We start from the raw sequence: 17,221 nt of genomic DNA, 5'->3' as shown, positions 1-17,221 counted from the left end.
GGTCAACCGTACTTTGACTTAGGATATTTACATTGTGGTCACACACAGTAACACCTAGATGAAGCTGATTACGAATCAGTTGTCGATGGCGGTGATGTGGCACGCAACCAAGGCCCTGTATGTTCCAAGATACAATCCTCATTGGCAAGAAAAGGTAGGATGGAATACCTTGCCTGACCTGGTGGCGGAAACGAACCTCTCCTGAGAAGGAGACCTCCCAAATCTGTCAAGTGGAGGGAAATCCACGGGGGAGAACCCCCACCCCTGCAAAGGGAGACGCTCTGTCCATAGGAAATCCAATAACAGCATCCCCAAATGTGGAGGGCACAAACTCCTCAATCCTCGCCAAATTGGCCAGTATAAAAAATGAGTTCCCATGTACCAGGCCGGACATAGGAGTGTGAAGAATCCCTACACTCAAGGAAGGGAGAACCTTCTTGCCTCTATCAATGGAAGAAGTCCAAAGTGCACCCCATTGGCCATAACTGCCTCCGCTAAAGAAGAAGGCAGGCCTTGAAGGGGGGGAGATCTCTGTGACCACTCCAAAGGAGGCTCCAATAGTGGGAAGGTGCCGATGGCACACCTGAAGAAGGCCAGATATTGGATAAAAAGAGATGTAACCCGACTATCCACCTCAATAGGATCAAAACCTAGAGTGAAAGCTGATAGAAAGATCCTCCGAGAGGCTAGCACCAAGGGATTAGCCTTGAGCACCAAAGCCGTGGCCTTAGGAGAATCGCAAACCATCTTGAAGAAGCCTTGACCAAGTAAGCGTACATCTGACAGGTGAGAAGCGATGTCTTCCGGTAATGCCGCAAGCTCTAGTCCCTGGCTTGCGGTCTAGAAGGATGGGACCCATGGATGCCGAGCGAAGAGTGAGATAGAACTTTCTATTTCCACATCCTTTTTGAGCTGCAGCAGCTCGCCTTTTGGGAAAATAATTGTTCACGGCCACTGGAAGCAAACGAGGATTGACTGAATGTATATCCATTCGTCAATCAAGGTGAGGAGGCCGACTCAAACATGATGATGCTCTATCCGACAATCCTTGATGTAGGAGGGGCTAGAAAAAGAAGAGGCTGAGGCAGGGCAGGGGGGGTAGGGTAGGAGCAGGGCAGGCTGAGATTCGTTTTGGATCTGCAATTGGTTTTGGAGCAGCAAAATACTTCCTATATCAAAATCGTATTCTGGACCAGCCAAAGCCTAGAGCTGAAATTCACTTTTTGGAGCAGCCAAAGACTGAATCAAATTCGTTTTTTGGAGCAGCCCAACCCTGGAGCTGAAATTCATTTGTTGGAGCAGCCAAAGCCTGGATCAAAATCGTTTTTTGGAGCAGCCAAATCCTGGATCAAAATTGTTTTTTCGAACAGCCAACCTAGAGCTGAAACTCATTTTCTGAAGCAGCCAAAGCTTGCGGCTAAATTTTGTTTTTGAAGAGCAGCCTAGGTGAAGAGGGAATAGAGGGGGAAAGAAAGAAATAAATAAATAAAGTCCAGCAGGAAACGCTCTAGTACATCTGCTTTAGGGAGGGCACATGGTAGCTCCCAAGGAGTGCAAAAAGTAACCCATATTATTTAGACTACCTACATGATATTCTGGAAGAGTAAACAGCCATACATCAGTTTAAGACTGAGAGTCTTTTGGTTTTGATTTAAACTCTCTGATTAGTGCTACACTTTCACGGTAAACTGCCCATTTTCCATCCTTTCTGGCAGCCCTGACTTTAGCTAATTCAGTTGCCTTAATCTTGAGTTGAGTTTGTGTAAGCTCCTTTGCTATCCATACTTTGGTGCCCTTCAGCTTGTAAGATTGTCGAAGAAGCTTGATCCGCATATCTTTTGATTTCAATATAAGGATTGCATGACCTCTATAGTGCAAAATAGAAGCTGGCCTGGAGTCTCATCATCTAGCTCATCATCATTCACCCATTCAATGTTGGGCAAGCTTGATTTGATCATTGTCAATATTTCACTATATGTGTCCTCTTCTTTGTACCAATCTTCTAGGAGTCCCCTATTCTAATCTTCAGCGCATTATCACATCTAGCTTCATGTTCTTTAATCTTTGCTTGAATATCAGACTTACTTGCTTTGTTGTCCACTTCCACAATCACTTCGTTCTTAGCAGTTTGTACTTCAGTGTGAACAAGATCTTTGACTGTAGAGACTAGCTACTGGGTAGGGGGGGAATCCTTACAAGATTTTACAGCCTCATCAATTACTGCCTGCTTACCAGGCCCTTCTAGGATGTGAAGTCGGGACTTTACTCCTGCCAGCTCCAATTGTAGCTCTCTCACTGCCTGCTGCAGATAAAAAATCTGATCCTGTTGCCCGAGGATGGGTCATTTTGAGCCTTCTTGTTGGTAATTCTGTGCATATGGAGAGGGTGTCATGGCTGCAACTGTAGAGTACTGAGTCCTGATGGATGTTGAAGGAGTTGAGGGAGGGTAGGCCAATCCATAGTTGGCTGTATGATGAACCGTTTGGCTTAACCTAACCCCCGAGTTGGGTTGGGAGTTTAGCCCAACTCGGGGTTAGGGAGGACTAGGACCAAGTACGGACGGGAGGTATGGAGAGATGGAGAGGTGTTGACAAGGGGAGGTACGGAGGTGGTACGGACAATGAGGGACGGAGACACTGCTGTGGTACGGAGTTATGGACAGGCTGTACCGTACGGACAGGCAGGGGCTGTACGGGAGAGGCTGTACAGACGGAGAGCTACGGGTGAGGCTATACGGAGGTACGGACGAAGAGAAGGAGAGGCTAAGTGGAGGGGCTAGTGGGAGAGGCTGAGAGAGTGAGAGAGAGGCTGAGAGAAAGAAGGGAGAGGCAGAGGGGAGCAAGGAGCAACAGGGAGTTGCCAGCTTTCCTAGCTTTCTCTTTCAAAAAATCGGGAATGCCCTTCCAAAACCCTTGTTAGTACTTTTTGGCTTTTGGGTCATTCACAATTATGGTAATTAACTAGGCCTTCTTTCCCTCATACCCTATTTGAATTTCACACACAGTATAGGTTGCTAGATTTATATTCTCTTTCATTACTTCCATCCATTCTAGGAACTCCATAACCCTCTGATAGCTGAAAAATTGCAGCATACCTAGTCTGTGAACATCCTTTAGATTTATATAGCCATTTTACTTATGCTCATCAAATCAGTCGTGCTGTATAAAGAGTGAGTAGCAGGTCATTTATTAACACCAAGGTCAAGGCAAGGAAAGCTTCAAATATTGTTTAAAGCTCACGTCTTTCAAGTCCACCAGCTAAATGTCACATTCACCTTTCCAAGAAACAAAGCAATATCTCCCAATGACAAAAACTTTATCTGCAAACATAGCTCCATCAATGGCACACGTAACATCTCTGGAATCTGCAAAATAGACAGATTTATATTTAATGACTATTCCAACTGCAATACATACTCTAGATCATTTCAAATGCAACAGCAAGACATACTCTATGAAGAGACATGGTAGCTAGCTAGGAACGGAATGGAAATATGGAAAGCATAATGAAAGGCAAAATGGAAAGGAAGGAAAGTACAAGTGCAAGGCAATAACCAAAATACTCACAATGTATTGATAGCTTGATGTTGACTGATATATTAGATAATAGACAAGTACAACAATATATACTGTGCCACTAGACTCTAGAAAGTCACAGTGTCTATGGGATATCTCCCAATATGACACGTGGCATGTCTAGGACTCACTAGACTATAAAACCACTGGTACACTCATTTTTGACTCACTTTGGCTTCATATTCCAACACTCTAAGCATTTGAAATGTATGAAAAAATAAAGTCAGCAGTAAACAAAAGTAATATTTAGATCATGTAAAGAGGATTACTTGGAACGGCCGCATCAGCTTCTCAAAACGTTGCTTTGTGTATAGGCAAAAACAGTGTCCCTGCCTCACTCTTCCTGCGCGACCTCGCCTCTGCTTTGAATTTGCTTGTGATATCCAAGACTCGACCATGCGAGACATTCCCTATACAACAAAAGTGGAGCACAATAACATAAATTCTCTCTCTCTCTCTCTCTCCTTTTTTTTTTTTTTTGGGGTCTCCAGTGGACATAGCCCTCCTAGCAGAAGCTGCCTGCCAGTGCCTCTGAGCATCTCTCTCTCCCATCGCTCAGCCTCCTCTCCCGTCGCTCAGCCTCCCCCGTCCATCCATCGCTCAGTCTCCCCCGTTCCCCGTTCGTCACTCAGCCTCCCCCGTTCCCCGTTCGTCGCTCAGCGTTCGTCACTCGTCGTCGTCGTCGCCGCTCAACCCGTCCGTCATCTGTCTCAACTGTCGCCTGCCCCGCCTAACCTATCTAATCTAATCTAATCTAAGCTTGAGGGTAGCATGTTTGAAATTACTAGTAGTGAAGAGTGCAGAGGGCATGGTAGATGTGGGAGGTGTGGTGAGGGCTGGTGAGAAATGTAATTGTGTGTGAGTGGGTAGTTGTACCAGATGATGTACTTCAATGTGAACAAGATCTTTGATTGTAGAGACTAGCTGTGGGGTAGGGGAGGAGTCATTACAAGATTTTACAGCCTCATCAATTATTGCCTGGTTACCAGGCCCTTCCAGTATGTGAAGTCAAGCTTTTACTTCTGCTAGTTCCAATTGTAGCTCTCTCACTGCTTGCTGCAGATAAAAAATCTGATCCTGTCACCCAAGGATGGGTCGTTTGGAGCCTTCTTGTTGATAATTACGTGCATACGGAGAGGGTGTCATTGCTGCAGCTATAGAGTACCGAGTCCTGATGGAGGTTGAAGGAGTTGAGGGGGACTTGGAGGAGAGGATAGGCCAGTCCATAATTGGCTGTCTGTAGAATCCCCTAGATGAACCTAACCCTCGGGTTGGGTTGGGAGTTTAGCCCAACTCGGGGATACGGTTAGGGTTAGGTTAGGGTTTCGCCTAACTCGAGATTAGGGTTAGGGTTAGGGTTAGGGTTGGAGAGGGGGTTTGTTGTTGACGACGGGACTGGAGGGTTTTGTTGGTGACGATGGGCTGGGGGGGGCTGGTGGCTATTGGGGGCTGCTGGCTTCTGGCGGCTGCTGGCTGCTGGCGGCGGCTCTGCTAGCTGGTTAGCTCGGTAGATAGGTTGTACGGAGTACATTGCAACATGTTATTAGTACATTGGCCCGATCCTTAGCAAAGCTATTGAATGAAGAAGTTTGCACGAACTTTCCTCGCACTTGGACCCTCAACACAAAACCATCATGATTGGACATGTCAGGTCCAAGATTTATGCTGCAGCACTTCACACTCATGTTACCCAAGAGGCAAAGTGTGCGGGACACAGAGCAATGCGTAAGGCAGGCTTCAAAGCAAATCATGCTCCACTGGACCATATCTTTACATTGAGGGCTATCATTGAGGTGAGGCCCAAGCACGGAAGAAAGGAAATTATTGTTGCTTTGTGAATTTTTGCAAAGCCTTCGATCATGTACCACGAGTCAGACTTCTTAGACACCTACTTGATCTTGGTTACAGTCAGGACATTATTGTGAGAATTGGGGAGAGAGAGAGCAAGAGAGAGTGAGCTGAGAGCTGAAAACTTGAAAGCTTAGTTGCAATAGAAGAGTGTGAGAGTACAACTGAAAGAGTGAGAGATCAGGTTTTGTCCTAGTGACAAAACCTTAGTATTCACTAACCATAGTTAGTGAACTAACTGCGGTTAGGGGTAAAAACCTCTTAAAGAGGGAAAAGTGCCCCTAACTAGCTTATTGAATTACATTGGTCACTGCTGAATTATATCTATAATTCTAACACCCTCCTGCAGTGCCAATGTCATGTACAAGGCTAATCAATCACCAAACGGATATAAGTTCAGGGCACTGCGAAATACCTCAAACTCTTCACGTGGTAGTGCTTTGGTGAAAATATCTGCAACGTTGTCATGTGTGGACACAAAGATCATACTGATCTCTCCTGCATGCAACTTCTCTCTGACTTAGTGATAGTGAACCTCAATGTGCTTCGTGCGAGCATGAAACACTAGATTCTTTGCCACTGCAATGGCACTCTGACTATCAGTGAGAATTGGAGAAGGACCCTCCAAAGACACATGAAGATCAGCAAATAGACGTCGCAACCAGACACATTCAACTGTTGCTGTGAAAGCTGCCCTGTACTCAGCTTCACATGATGAGGTAGCCACTGTAGATTGTTTCTTGCTTAGCTAGGAAATGCAAGATTTACCCAAAAAGAAACAATTGCCACTAGTGGACTGCCTAGTGTCATAATCACCAGCCCAATCTGAATCACTGTAGGCATGCATCTGCAAGTCCCCCCCCGGGAAATAACAAGCCAAAAGACTTCGTGCCCTGCAAATAACGGAAGATGCGCTAAACTGCCTGCCAATGCATAGTTTTTGGGCTCTGCATATACGTGCTCACCTGAGATACTGCAAATTGAATATCAGGTCTAGTGTTGCAGAGATATATGAGGCATCCAACAGCCTGACTATAAGATGTGGCATCAACTGATTCTCCTGCATCATGCATTGTGAGTTTCAGCCCTGGCTCCATGGGAGTGGCTATGGGCTTACAATCATGCATGTTAAATCTATCCAAGAGTTGTTGCACATACTGGGATTGAGACCTAACAGTGCCACGTCTCTCTTGAGATAACTGGATCCCCAAATAAAAGTGAAGCAGCCCCAAATCTGACATGTCAAAGGTGGTCTGCAAATCAGCTTTGAAATCTGCAATATTATCTTCATTGGACCCTGTGAGCAGTAAGTCATCAACATAAAGAAGAATGACTAAAATTTCCCCCCCATCCATCTTGATGTAGAGGGTGCTCTAAGTAGGACTATTGTGCAGCCCCTTGCTGGTCAAAAAGGCATGAATCTTGGCATACCATGCACAACTGATGAACATTCCACTCAAAATGTGCAGCCATTGCAATAACAGATCGGATGGTGGTCATCCGGGATGTAGGAGCAAATGTTTCCTCATAATCTATGCCCTTCTTATGAGCATAGCCTTTAGCAACCAGCCTTGTATTTGTCAACGGAGCCATCTGGCTTCCGTTTCACCTTGAAAACTCATCGTGTACCAATGGCATGTTTACATGGTGGCAAGTCTACGACATCCCAAGTCTGATTTTTCTTAATGGACTGCAACTCATCGTGCATGGCATTCATCCAATGCACATTGTCCTTTGCTTCTTCGAATGTTGCAGGCTCCTCATCATCGAGAAGAATACCTGCATATGCTGATTCCACTGAATTAGCACCTTCCATGTGCCTTGCTGCACTGCGAGTCCTGCCAGGTAATGGAGCATCAATCTTACTCTCTCTAAGAGTCTGTAACAGCCAGTTTGGGACATTTTTTGCTGCACATATGTCTGCAATCTCTTGCTGAACCACCTGTTCCACTGCCTGTGGAGGTGGCAAGACATCTTGTGGCTGAACTGGAGCATCGGGAGGTGGCTGTAAATTCTGATTTGCATCAGAAATATCAGCAGGGGAACCCAAAGCAATGGGTAGTAACCCCTCAAAAACATCCTTTGAAGAAGGCGGCATATGAAATTCAGCCTGAGTGTGAGCTGAATTTTCTGCAAATATCACATCTCTACTGACAATGATCGTGCGTGTAGCAGGATTGTAGAGACGGTACCCCTTGCTTTCTACACTGTACCCAACAAATATGCACTTAATTGCCTTATCTGACAACTTGTGCCTAAATTCAACTGGCACATGAGCATATGCAAGGCATCCAAAGACTCAGAAATGATCCACTGAAGGCTTTCTCCCAATCCACACCTCATAGGGAGTTTTTGTTTTCAAAGCCTTAGTGGGAGCCCGATTTAAAATGTAGTTGGCACACATCAGACCTTCAAGCCAGAATTTGTGAGGCATGTGGCTTTTCAGCATACATCTGTCCATCTCCATAAGAGTTCTATTTTTCCTCTCAGCTTTGCCATTTTGCTGAGGAGTCAGCCTCACTGTGAGCTGATGCACAATACCCTTGCCTTTCAGAAAAGCATCAAAATCTGCAGACAAGTATTCCCCACCTCTATCTATGCGCAATGTCTGTATCCTGAGTCCGGTTTCATTTTCAACCATGGCTGAAAAGTGTTTAAACACCATGAACACTTCTGATTTGCGCTTCAGCCCAAAGACCAAAGTGAAATTAGAGTAATCATCAATAAAACTAACAAAGTAGAGATGACCACCCAATGATGGAGTCCTCATGGGACCACAAACATCACTGTGTATAAGCTGTAATTTGCGTACAGCTTTAACTGAACCATCCTTTTTGAAGGGGAATCTATGCATCTCCCCTAAAATGCACCCTTCACAGGCATGTCGAGGAGGTATCTCAAGAGGTAGCAATGCATCAACCATAGAGTGCTTCTGAAGTGTCATCAAGCTGTTGTAATGCATGTGGCCATATCGGGCATGCCATAATTCTGCATTCTGCATGGCAGCAGTAGGAGTAGAAACTGCAAGAGCATGGGCTGCTCTTTTCTCAAAAAGATCAAGTTGAAAAAGCCCACGCAGCAGAGTACCAGATAATCTCAAGGCATAATCATTTTCCCTGTCTCGGACAGCACATTTGTCATCATCAAAGATGACCTGAAATCCAGCCCTGTTAAGAGTGGACACTGAAAGAAGATTCTTGGTGATACCACGCATATATAAGACATCAGAAAGTCTGAAAATTGAGCCATCAATGGCAGTAAGCTCAACTTCTCCTGTGCCACGTACTGAATATGACAAGTTATTGGCACAAGTGACTTTCTTACCAACGGGAGGTGGATGCAAGGAAGTAAAGAGACACTTCCTAGAAGTGATATGCTTGGATGCTCCGCTATCAAAATACCAAGTATTCAGTGTTTCATTGACATTGAAAGCAGATGCATCCGTAGAAGAGTCATAACTGCAAGTCAAAAAGGAATATGTATCATCATTACAAGTGGCTGTACTATCCCGAGCATCTGGAGCAGCCAGCCTAGAATCTGAAATGCAAGATAAAAACGCATAATCCTGTCCAACAAAGTTGGCTGCAGCATCCCCACTGTCAGATGCATGAGGAGCTGAATCTGAAACAGCCATACCGGAGCTGTTTTTCTTCTCTTTTGCAAGCCTTTTCCTGCATTATGCAATGTGATGACTTGGCTTTTTGCAGTAATGACAAAAACCCTTCTTCTTGGGCTTACTTGCATCATAATTAGCCTTTTGTGAAGGCTGTCCTGACCCACTGGAAGGCTGATTTACTGATGTCTTTGCCTCTCCCTTTGTTTTTGACTTGAACTTTGAGAGCATAGCTTGTTCACCTGCATGTGAAGCCAAGTTTTTCCTGGTCTGCTCTTCCTGAAGCAGAAGTCCTATCAACTCATGAAAGGTGAGAGGATTTGCACCCCCCCTCAATGATAAGTTCAGCGAGGTATGAAAGTTGAGATAAGACTCAGGAAGAGAATTCAAAGTGGTGGTAATCATCTCTGAATCAGGAATAATCTCATCTATATTCAATAATTGCTCTCTCAGATCCTGTAGCTTTGTGAGGTGGAGTGACATGGAGTCACCCTCTTCCATATGTGTATTACTTAACTCTCTTTTTAAGAAAGATACCCTTGCATCATTCCGGGCTGCATACTTGCTTTCTAAGATATCCCACGCTGCCTTCGAGGTCTTACAGGACCGGATATGCGGAATGATAAATCTTTTCACTGAAAGAGAGATGCATGAAAAAGCTAAGGTATCCCGTGAATCCCATCTCTTCTGCTCTGGAGTAGTGGCTATAGCTGCACCACCAACTTGTTCTGCAGCTGCACCCTGTGCACGACCTCTTCCATCTCCTTGCTGAGGAGGGATATTAGGTGCCATACCTGCTCTGGAGTAGTGGCTATAGTTGCACCAACAACTTGTTCTGCAGCTGCACCCTGTGCACGACCTCTTCCACCTCCTTGCGGAGGAGGGATATTAGGTGCCATACTTGCTGGTCGGATCTCATTCCCATTCACATAATCCCATAAATTGCGAGAAATCAGAATATTGTGTACCATAAAACTCCAGAGGGAGTAGTTGGTACCATCCACCTTGTCTTCCTGTGAAAGACCACCGAACTGGAAATCATTCTGATTTTGCTGGGCCATATCTTAGAAGGAGATTTTAGCAGATACACGACTGAATTCCCTTACTGGGAATGAAATGCACAACTCCCAAAAAACACAGCCAAGCACTGGCTGTAAATGCAACTCAGATTTCTGCACTTGCACTGTCAGAAATCTATCCAAGCATAAAAAACTCTCCAGAATCTGCCAAAAGTGCTGCAAAACACTTCAAAAAAGGCCGTATGAACTGAAATTTCCAAAATTGCTCTCCCAACACAAAAGCCCCAAAATAGGCCCAAAATTGCAACCGGAAAGGGGCAAATTGATCAAAAGCCCCAAATGAAAGAATTGCGCTCTGACTGCAAAAGCCCCAAATTTCACTGCGAAATTACAGTGTAATGAAAATCCCCAAATTTCTTCAAGAAATTGTACTGCAGAATTGAAAGCCCCAAATTTCGAGCTTGAAATTGAGTCAAATTTCACCCAAATAGCTATTCTCCTGCAAAAGCCCCAATTTCTTGGCCAATCTTTGCAATATGCTTGCAATGTGTGCCAAAAAATGGACAAAAGCCCCAAATCTAACAAACTGCCCAATTCACGGATTGTGCTCAAATCTGTCCCCTCCCACTCTTAGCCCCCCGCTCAGCCCTCCCGCTCTCAGCCCCCCGCTCAGCCCTCCGCCCCCGCTCTCAGCCCCCCCGCTCAGCCTTCGCTCAGCCCTCCCGCTCTCAGCCCCCCGCTCTCAGCCCTCGCTCAGCCCCCCTGCTACCCCCCGCTCTCAGCCCCCCCGCTCAGCCCTCCGCTAACCCCCCCCCCCGGCTACCCCCTGCTTGGGCGGGCGCTGCTGCAGCTAACCGCACCCCGCCAACCGCACCCCCCCTTTCGCTCCCCGCTACTAGCCTCTTTTTTTTTTTTTTGGGGTCTCTTTTCCGTAAGGGGCCAAAAAAAAAAAAAACTAGCCTCTCCTCCTTCTCCACCTCTTGGCTGCCTCTCCACTTCAGGCTTCCGCACTACCTCTCCACCACCTTGTACTGGACGTGCCTCCCATTATGGGGAGGCAAGTGCTACTCCCGCTCCCGGTTGAACATTAACACTACGATCTGCACCCGCACCCCAAGAGAATGGGGGACAAAGCCAAGAAAGACGAAAATAACAACAACAAAGAAAAGCAAACGACACAACTGAATTTGGAGGATGTGAACATACGTTACAACCGAAGTGGACTCGGGGTAAACAGCAAGGCAAAGTTAGGACCCGCCTCAACTTCTTCAGCATCTATCTCTACCTCAACCTCAACCTCAACCTCAACTCCCGCTACAGTGTCAGTTTCGTTTTCAGCTCCAACCTCAGCTCCCTCTATCTCTATCTCTACTTCGACTTCAGTCCCTGCTTCAGGCCCACCTCTAGTTCCAGTCTCAACTCCATCTACATCTACGATCGGTAACATACTCATGCCCATGGCGCCGGTTGTTGTTCCCTTTCCCTCTTCTCCTGTTACAGCTCTCACATAGCTTTTGACACCTACTTCCGAGGTGTCATACACTGTGCCGCATTATGCTTCACTCTCCCCTCTCCCTCTCAGTCAGCCCATCCTCCCACACCCCGTTGGGACTACCTCAGCCATTCCACTGTCATCTCCGTTCCTCACTCAGCCACCGTCCACTTTTCGGACTCAGTCCCACTCTTTCATGCCACAGGCACCACAGTTTCAGCATGGACATGGGTGGACTGACACACCAGAGGCCCGTGAGACCTTACTCACGGAGATACATAATTTTCGTGAGCGTGAGATGGAGCTGGCTCGCTTCGCACGGGAGCAGGTCTGCTTCAACCAGGAGCAGAGCTGCATCATACACGAGCAGGCTAGGGCCATTCGGGAGCAGGCGAATCTTATTCAGGGACTCAGACAGGATATCATGCAGCTCCGACAGGAGGTCACAGCCATACACACTGTCCCAGGGAGTACCCCGGTGGTCGAGGCACAGATTGCGAGCATGCAATCTGCTATTGAGGAGACTTCCAGATGGGTTGACGTGGCCAAACGGGAACCCGCAAGGGTCAACGTTTCAGCTATCCTCATGGAGCAGCAGCAGAGAGCCAAAGGCTCTCAACATCAGAGTACGTAGGATCCCACACACTGAGGCTACACCGATGGTAGATGCGACTGCGTTCGTGACCGCTACCCTGGGTGTGGCTGGGCACAGGATAGAGAGGGCATGGCGGGTGGGGAGAGATCCCAACCGAGAGCAACCCCTGATCATACGATTTCATGACACTCGGGCGCGACTTTCAGCTCTACGACGCAGGTCAGTCCTTCGAGATCAGCCAGCGATCTCTATGGATGAGGATCTCACACCTCTACAGGTTGAGGAGAGGCGCTCTTTGTTGCAGCAGCGGGATTAGGCTCGAAAGGAGGGGAAGTGGGCAGTGGTACGAGATGGACGACTTCTTACATGCTCCCGTAGGACACCTGTCCCCTCCCCTACATAGGGAAGCGGGGCCTATGAGACTCAGATATCCGAGACCCTGTCCTGCACCATTTGGAACTGTAATGGTACCTTATGGTCAGAACCAGGGAACTTCTCGGAATCCTATACAGGCCACGACATAGTCTTCTATACAGAGACACATCAGAGTCCAGAGCGCCCTCTCCCAATAGTCAGCGGATATACATGGGAGTCTGCCTACAGAGATGAGACGAGGGGTACAGGAGGAGTTTGAGGTTTAGGTGGAGTTGCAGTCCTTTTCAAATCCACACTTCAGGGGATCATTTCAATAGAGTAGAGAGAGACACATTCCAGATTTCTTTGGATCCGGATACGACACATGGATAGCCAGGATCTATTTGTCGCAGTTTGCTACTTCCCCCCGGAGACCTCCCACTTTGCCAGAGATATTCGAGGTGATGATGAGACATCCCCATTTGCTGCCCTTTATCAGTCCATCGTTGACTTTTCTAGCCGCGGAGAAGTCCTTCTAGTGAGGAGGCAGGTATGCTACGGGTTTCGGCTAACAGGTGAGGTCCACTTTCATCCTATGGGCAGGCCCTATTAGACCTGGGCAGAATACATGATCTCATTATCTATAATGGTCTTGACAGATGGCCCGCTTCAGATGGTTTCACATGCTTTCCACATGGGGGGGGCTCCAGTGTTGTTGATTACATCATGGGATCCCCTGTCTTCACATCTCGCATTACTGACTTCACTGTAGCACCTCCCCCCCCAAGGGCTGATCACACATACCTTTTCTTTCGCATCTCCACCTCCCTTCACACAGCACCTTCCACCCCACTCAATGCTTACTCCACGATATATGCTTTGATCGGGATCACTCACCTTCTTACTCTGGCCGTCTGTACATACTTCTCACTTATATTGACTTCATACCCCTTTTAGAGGATCGTGCTGCCCTTGTCACCCGCTCACTACACGAGGTTGCCATTCATGCCTTTCCCCACACCACCCGCTCCACCCGCCCACCACCCCCTGGAACCGTACCCTGTAATAGTTGGTACGATGATGAGTGTAAGGCCTTACGCCATCAACTCAGATTCAAAACCAAAAACAGTCTTCTGAGCGCACCAGATACGCTACGTGAATATCGTAGACTGGTACGAAGGAAGAAACTAGACTTCGTTCATCGAAACGAGGAGGAGCTACTGAACATTTTGTTTAGTAACAACTCTAAGGACTTCTGGCGGAGATTTCTAGAAGGATGGTCCCCTCCGCCACTCACTGACACCCAAATCTAGTTTGATTATGCACGCACACTTTATGACATCCCAAATCAGCCAGTCCCTAGCCTCTCACACATGCCTCGTCCCACATCCTACACCCTCTTCACTAGAGGAGGGGTAAAGGATGCTATAATGAAACTTCATAATGGCCGAGAGAAGGATCATGAGGGACTATGTACTGAGTTCATTGCATATGGGATTAACCTCCTAGCCCCAATCTTAGCAAAGCTTTTTAATGAAGCGGTTTGTTTGGGATTTCCACACACTTGGACCATTAACACTATCTCACCCATCCACAAGGCAGGGGATTCCATGAGCCCGAAGAACTACAGGACCATTATGATTGGACATGTCATGTCTAAGATTTATGCATCAGTACTTGACTCCGAGGTTAGCAGACTTGCAGAGTGTCAAGGACTCAGAGCAGCAGGACACGCCGGATTCCAGCGTGATCATGGAACCATGGACCCATTCTGACGCTCAGATGTATCATCGAGGAGGCGAGATCACGGAAGCAGAGGGTTTATTGTTGCTTTGTGGATTTTCGCAAGGCATTTGATACAGTCCCGAGAGCCCGCCTCATACAGCGCCTACAGGACTTGGGTTATGACCAGGAGATCATTTGGGCTGTCATGGCACTTTACGAGAGAGTTTCTGGCAGAGTTCAGGTAGGATCCGGGTGGACAGACGAGATCATGAGTACCATCAGGGGCAAACAAGGGTGTCCTTTGTCGCCTACCTTGTTTGGCCTCTACATTGACGAGCTTGAGACAGTGATGCAGACACAGGGGGGTGTAGGTTGCTCTCTTGCAGGCACGCTGATCCAGATTTTGCTCTATGCAAATGACGTGGCTCTCGTCTTCCTCAGCAGAGGGGCTTCAGAGACACCTAGGCGCACTACAGTCCTTTTGTGAGTCTCATGATTTGAAGGTCAACCTAGGTAAAACCAAGGTCATGATCTTCAATACATCTCGAGCCATCATGCCTCAGGAGCAGTTCACATTTGCGGGGTAATCTGTTGAGATAGTTTCATCATACACTTATCTTGGGGTTATCTTCTCCAGACCGAGCTTCACTATGAGACCCGTGATGCAGGCACGCTTGAGTAGAGGGTATGCCTCATTGGCCAGGCTAGAGAGGCAGTGCTTCCGCTCACACTTTCACGATCCATGCACCAAGGGGTTGCTTTTTGACTCCTTGGCTCGCCCAGCGGGGATGTACGACAGTCCTCATTGGGGGCCAGACTTGTCGGATACAGAGTGGGCCCATGTGGAGCGGCTACAGGTTCTCATGCTATCACGAATGATTCGTGGTAAGTCATCCGTTCCGTACCAGATCATTCAGGCTGAGTTTGGGTCACCCCCTTTACAGCTAGATGCTGCATTTCACGTCATCACATATATGTACCGAGTTAGGGAATATGGGGATTATACCTCGGGGCGTAGCAGGCTACCATGGATAGCTTTATCCTCTTCTATGGCACTTGCAGTAGGAGGAGATCAGAGGTGCTGGTATGCACGTACAGAGAGATGGTTTGAGCGACTGGGGCTCCACATGGATAGACTACCTTCCTTCCGGTATAGCATGGATGCTCCATTCTCTCCCCTCTTATCACACGAGGTCAACAAGGTTATCCGTGAGGATCTACTACAGCTACACACTTTTCGGACCTGGTTGGCACCGAGTGAACTCCCAGTGAAGCTTAGCTTCTACAGAGATCACTTCTTACATATCACAGCGGAGGGTTTCATTGACCCACCAGGATACACACAGATTCACCTACCCCACTCGATGAGGATCTCTCTTGGGCAGTTCCGGGTCTCTTCACACAGACTTCGCATCGAGAGCGGCAGAGCAGAGCGACTACCCAGGGAGCAGCGCATATGCACACTATGTGACATACAGGAGGTTGAGACAGAGGAGCATTTCATCTTCAGGTGTCCTGTGCACTCGATCAGGATCTCTCTTGGGCAGTTCCGGGTCTCTTCACACAGACTTCGCATCGAGAGCGGCAGAGCAGAGCGACTACCTAGGGAGTAGCGCATATGCACACTATGTGACATACAAGAGGTTGAGACAGAGGAGCATTTCATTTTCAGGTGTCCTGTGTACTATGAGATCCGAGGACGTTTCCACTACCTCTTCAGAGATAGTTATGGGATTTTAGCCCATTTCCTCTCCTACCCAAACCAACGGTGTTTGGCAGGTTTCATTCGTGAGGCACTTAGACACCGCGAGAGGATACTCCGAGCACGGAGACAGGAGCAGACTTCTTCCTCGGTTGATCCCTCTCAGAGCTCTATCACGGAGTTCTTTCAGCTAGATCACATGGATCCCAACGGGACGAGGCTTCGACATGACCGTGACCCGAAATCCGTGACCGGACAGCTCAGACAGAGGGTCGACACACAGATCACACTTGGAGACATTCCCTCCTTGTTTAGAGTTGGAGCCCGACCGACGGGGGTCACAGTAGCCCTGGTTAGACGTAGAGCTACGACCAAGAGACGTGCCAGGACCGCACCTCTGAGTGGCCGACAGCACTCTATTGCCGACTTCATGCCTCCACTGCCTCATCCATCCTGATATCTTGCTGTTGCTGGGGATGATGATGATGCTAAGATTGATATATAGTCGACCACCGACATCACTATGTTGTACTTAGGACTTAGTACTGCCATTGTGCATTTTTGGCATTTTGCATTTTGCATTGGTATGGACGCTCGTTTAGTAGCTCCACTACCACAGCTCGTTGTATCGAGATTTTCACAGTCTGAGAGACCCATCGGTCTTCCGAAGACTTTAATAAACTTTCTTTCTTTCTTTCTTTCTGCCAAACAAGCAAAGTGTACCTGCCAAATGACCAATCTTCAAGAGTGCCTGTACGGATGGGCTGCAAGCAGATAGTACTGATGTACGGAATCTGTACGGACAACTCAGCGCAAGTGTACGAGGTGTACGAACTGAACTTAGCGAGGCTGTACGGCAAAGTACAGATGTACTGTGTAGAGACGTATGACGATCTGTACGGAAACATGGCCTGTACGGAAGCAGGCACGACGATGTACGAAAGCAAGTACGCACAATGTACGACAGGTACGCGTATGTGCGTACGGCGAACTTATGGCATGTACGATTGGTACGACGTTGATGCAGGTAAGGCTAGTACGGACAGCAACTGCTGTACGACGTGCAGTACAGAAGATGTACGGCGAACGTACGGAGCGTCAAGGAAGCACAGGTACGGACGACAAACAGTAGGTTCGAGCAGATACGACAGGACTGTATGGAAGATACAAAAGCAGTAGGTACGGACGATCACGATCAGTACGGACAGCGTAGGTACTGCAGATCAGTACGGACAGCGAGCGATTGGAGCAGGGAGATGTTGGGCTAGAGCTGGAGGCAGAGAGCAAGAGCTTAAGGG

At 47.6% G+C, this 17,221-nt stretch overlaps 1 protein-coding gene across 1 annotated transcript in view; it reads right to left on the bottom strand.

The window, feature by feature from the left end:
* LOC147902304 (RNA helicase family protein) overlaps window positions 1–17,221 on the bottom strand; it is a 236,498-nt gene that overhangs the window by 109,061 nt on the left and 110,216 nt on the right. Inside the window, exons 23-24 of the mRNA XM_087373377.1 lie at window positions 3,845–3,985; window positions 3,275–3,364 (exon numbers count right to left, since the gene is read on the bottom strand). Of these exons, the coding sequence (XP_087229503.1) occupies window positions 3,275–3,364; window positions 3,845–3,985 (231 nt within the window). The remainder of the gene's footprint in view (window positions 1–3,274; window positions 3,365–3,844; window positions 3,986–17,221) is intronic.

This window comes from Dipteris shenzhenensis, chromosome 4 (assembly GCF_047967505.1).
Source record: "Dipteris shenzhenensis isolate YYH24624 ecotype China chromosome 4, Dip_SZ_1.0, whole genome shotgun sequence".
Lineage (NCBI taxonomy): Eukaryota > Viridiplantae > Streptophyta > Polypodiopsida > Gleicheniales > Dipteridaceae > Dipteris > Dipteris shenzhenensis.
Note: the sequence above shows the minus strand (reverse complement) of the source record. Positions and strands in the feature narration are given on the sequence as shown.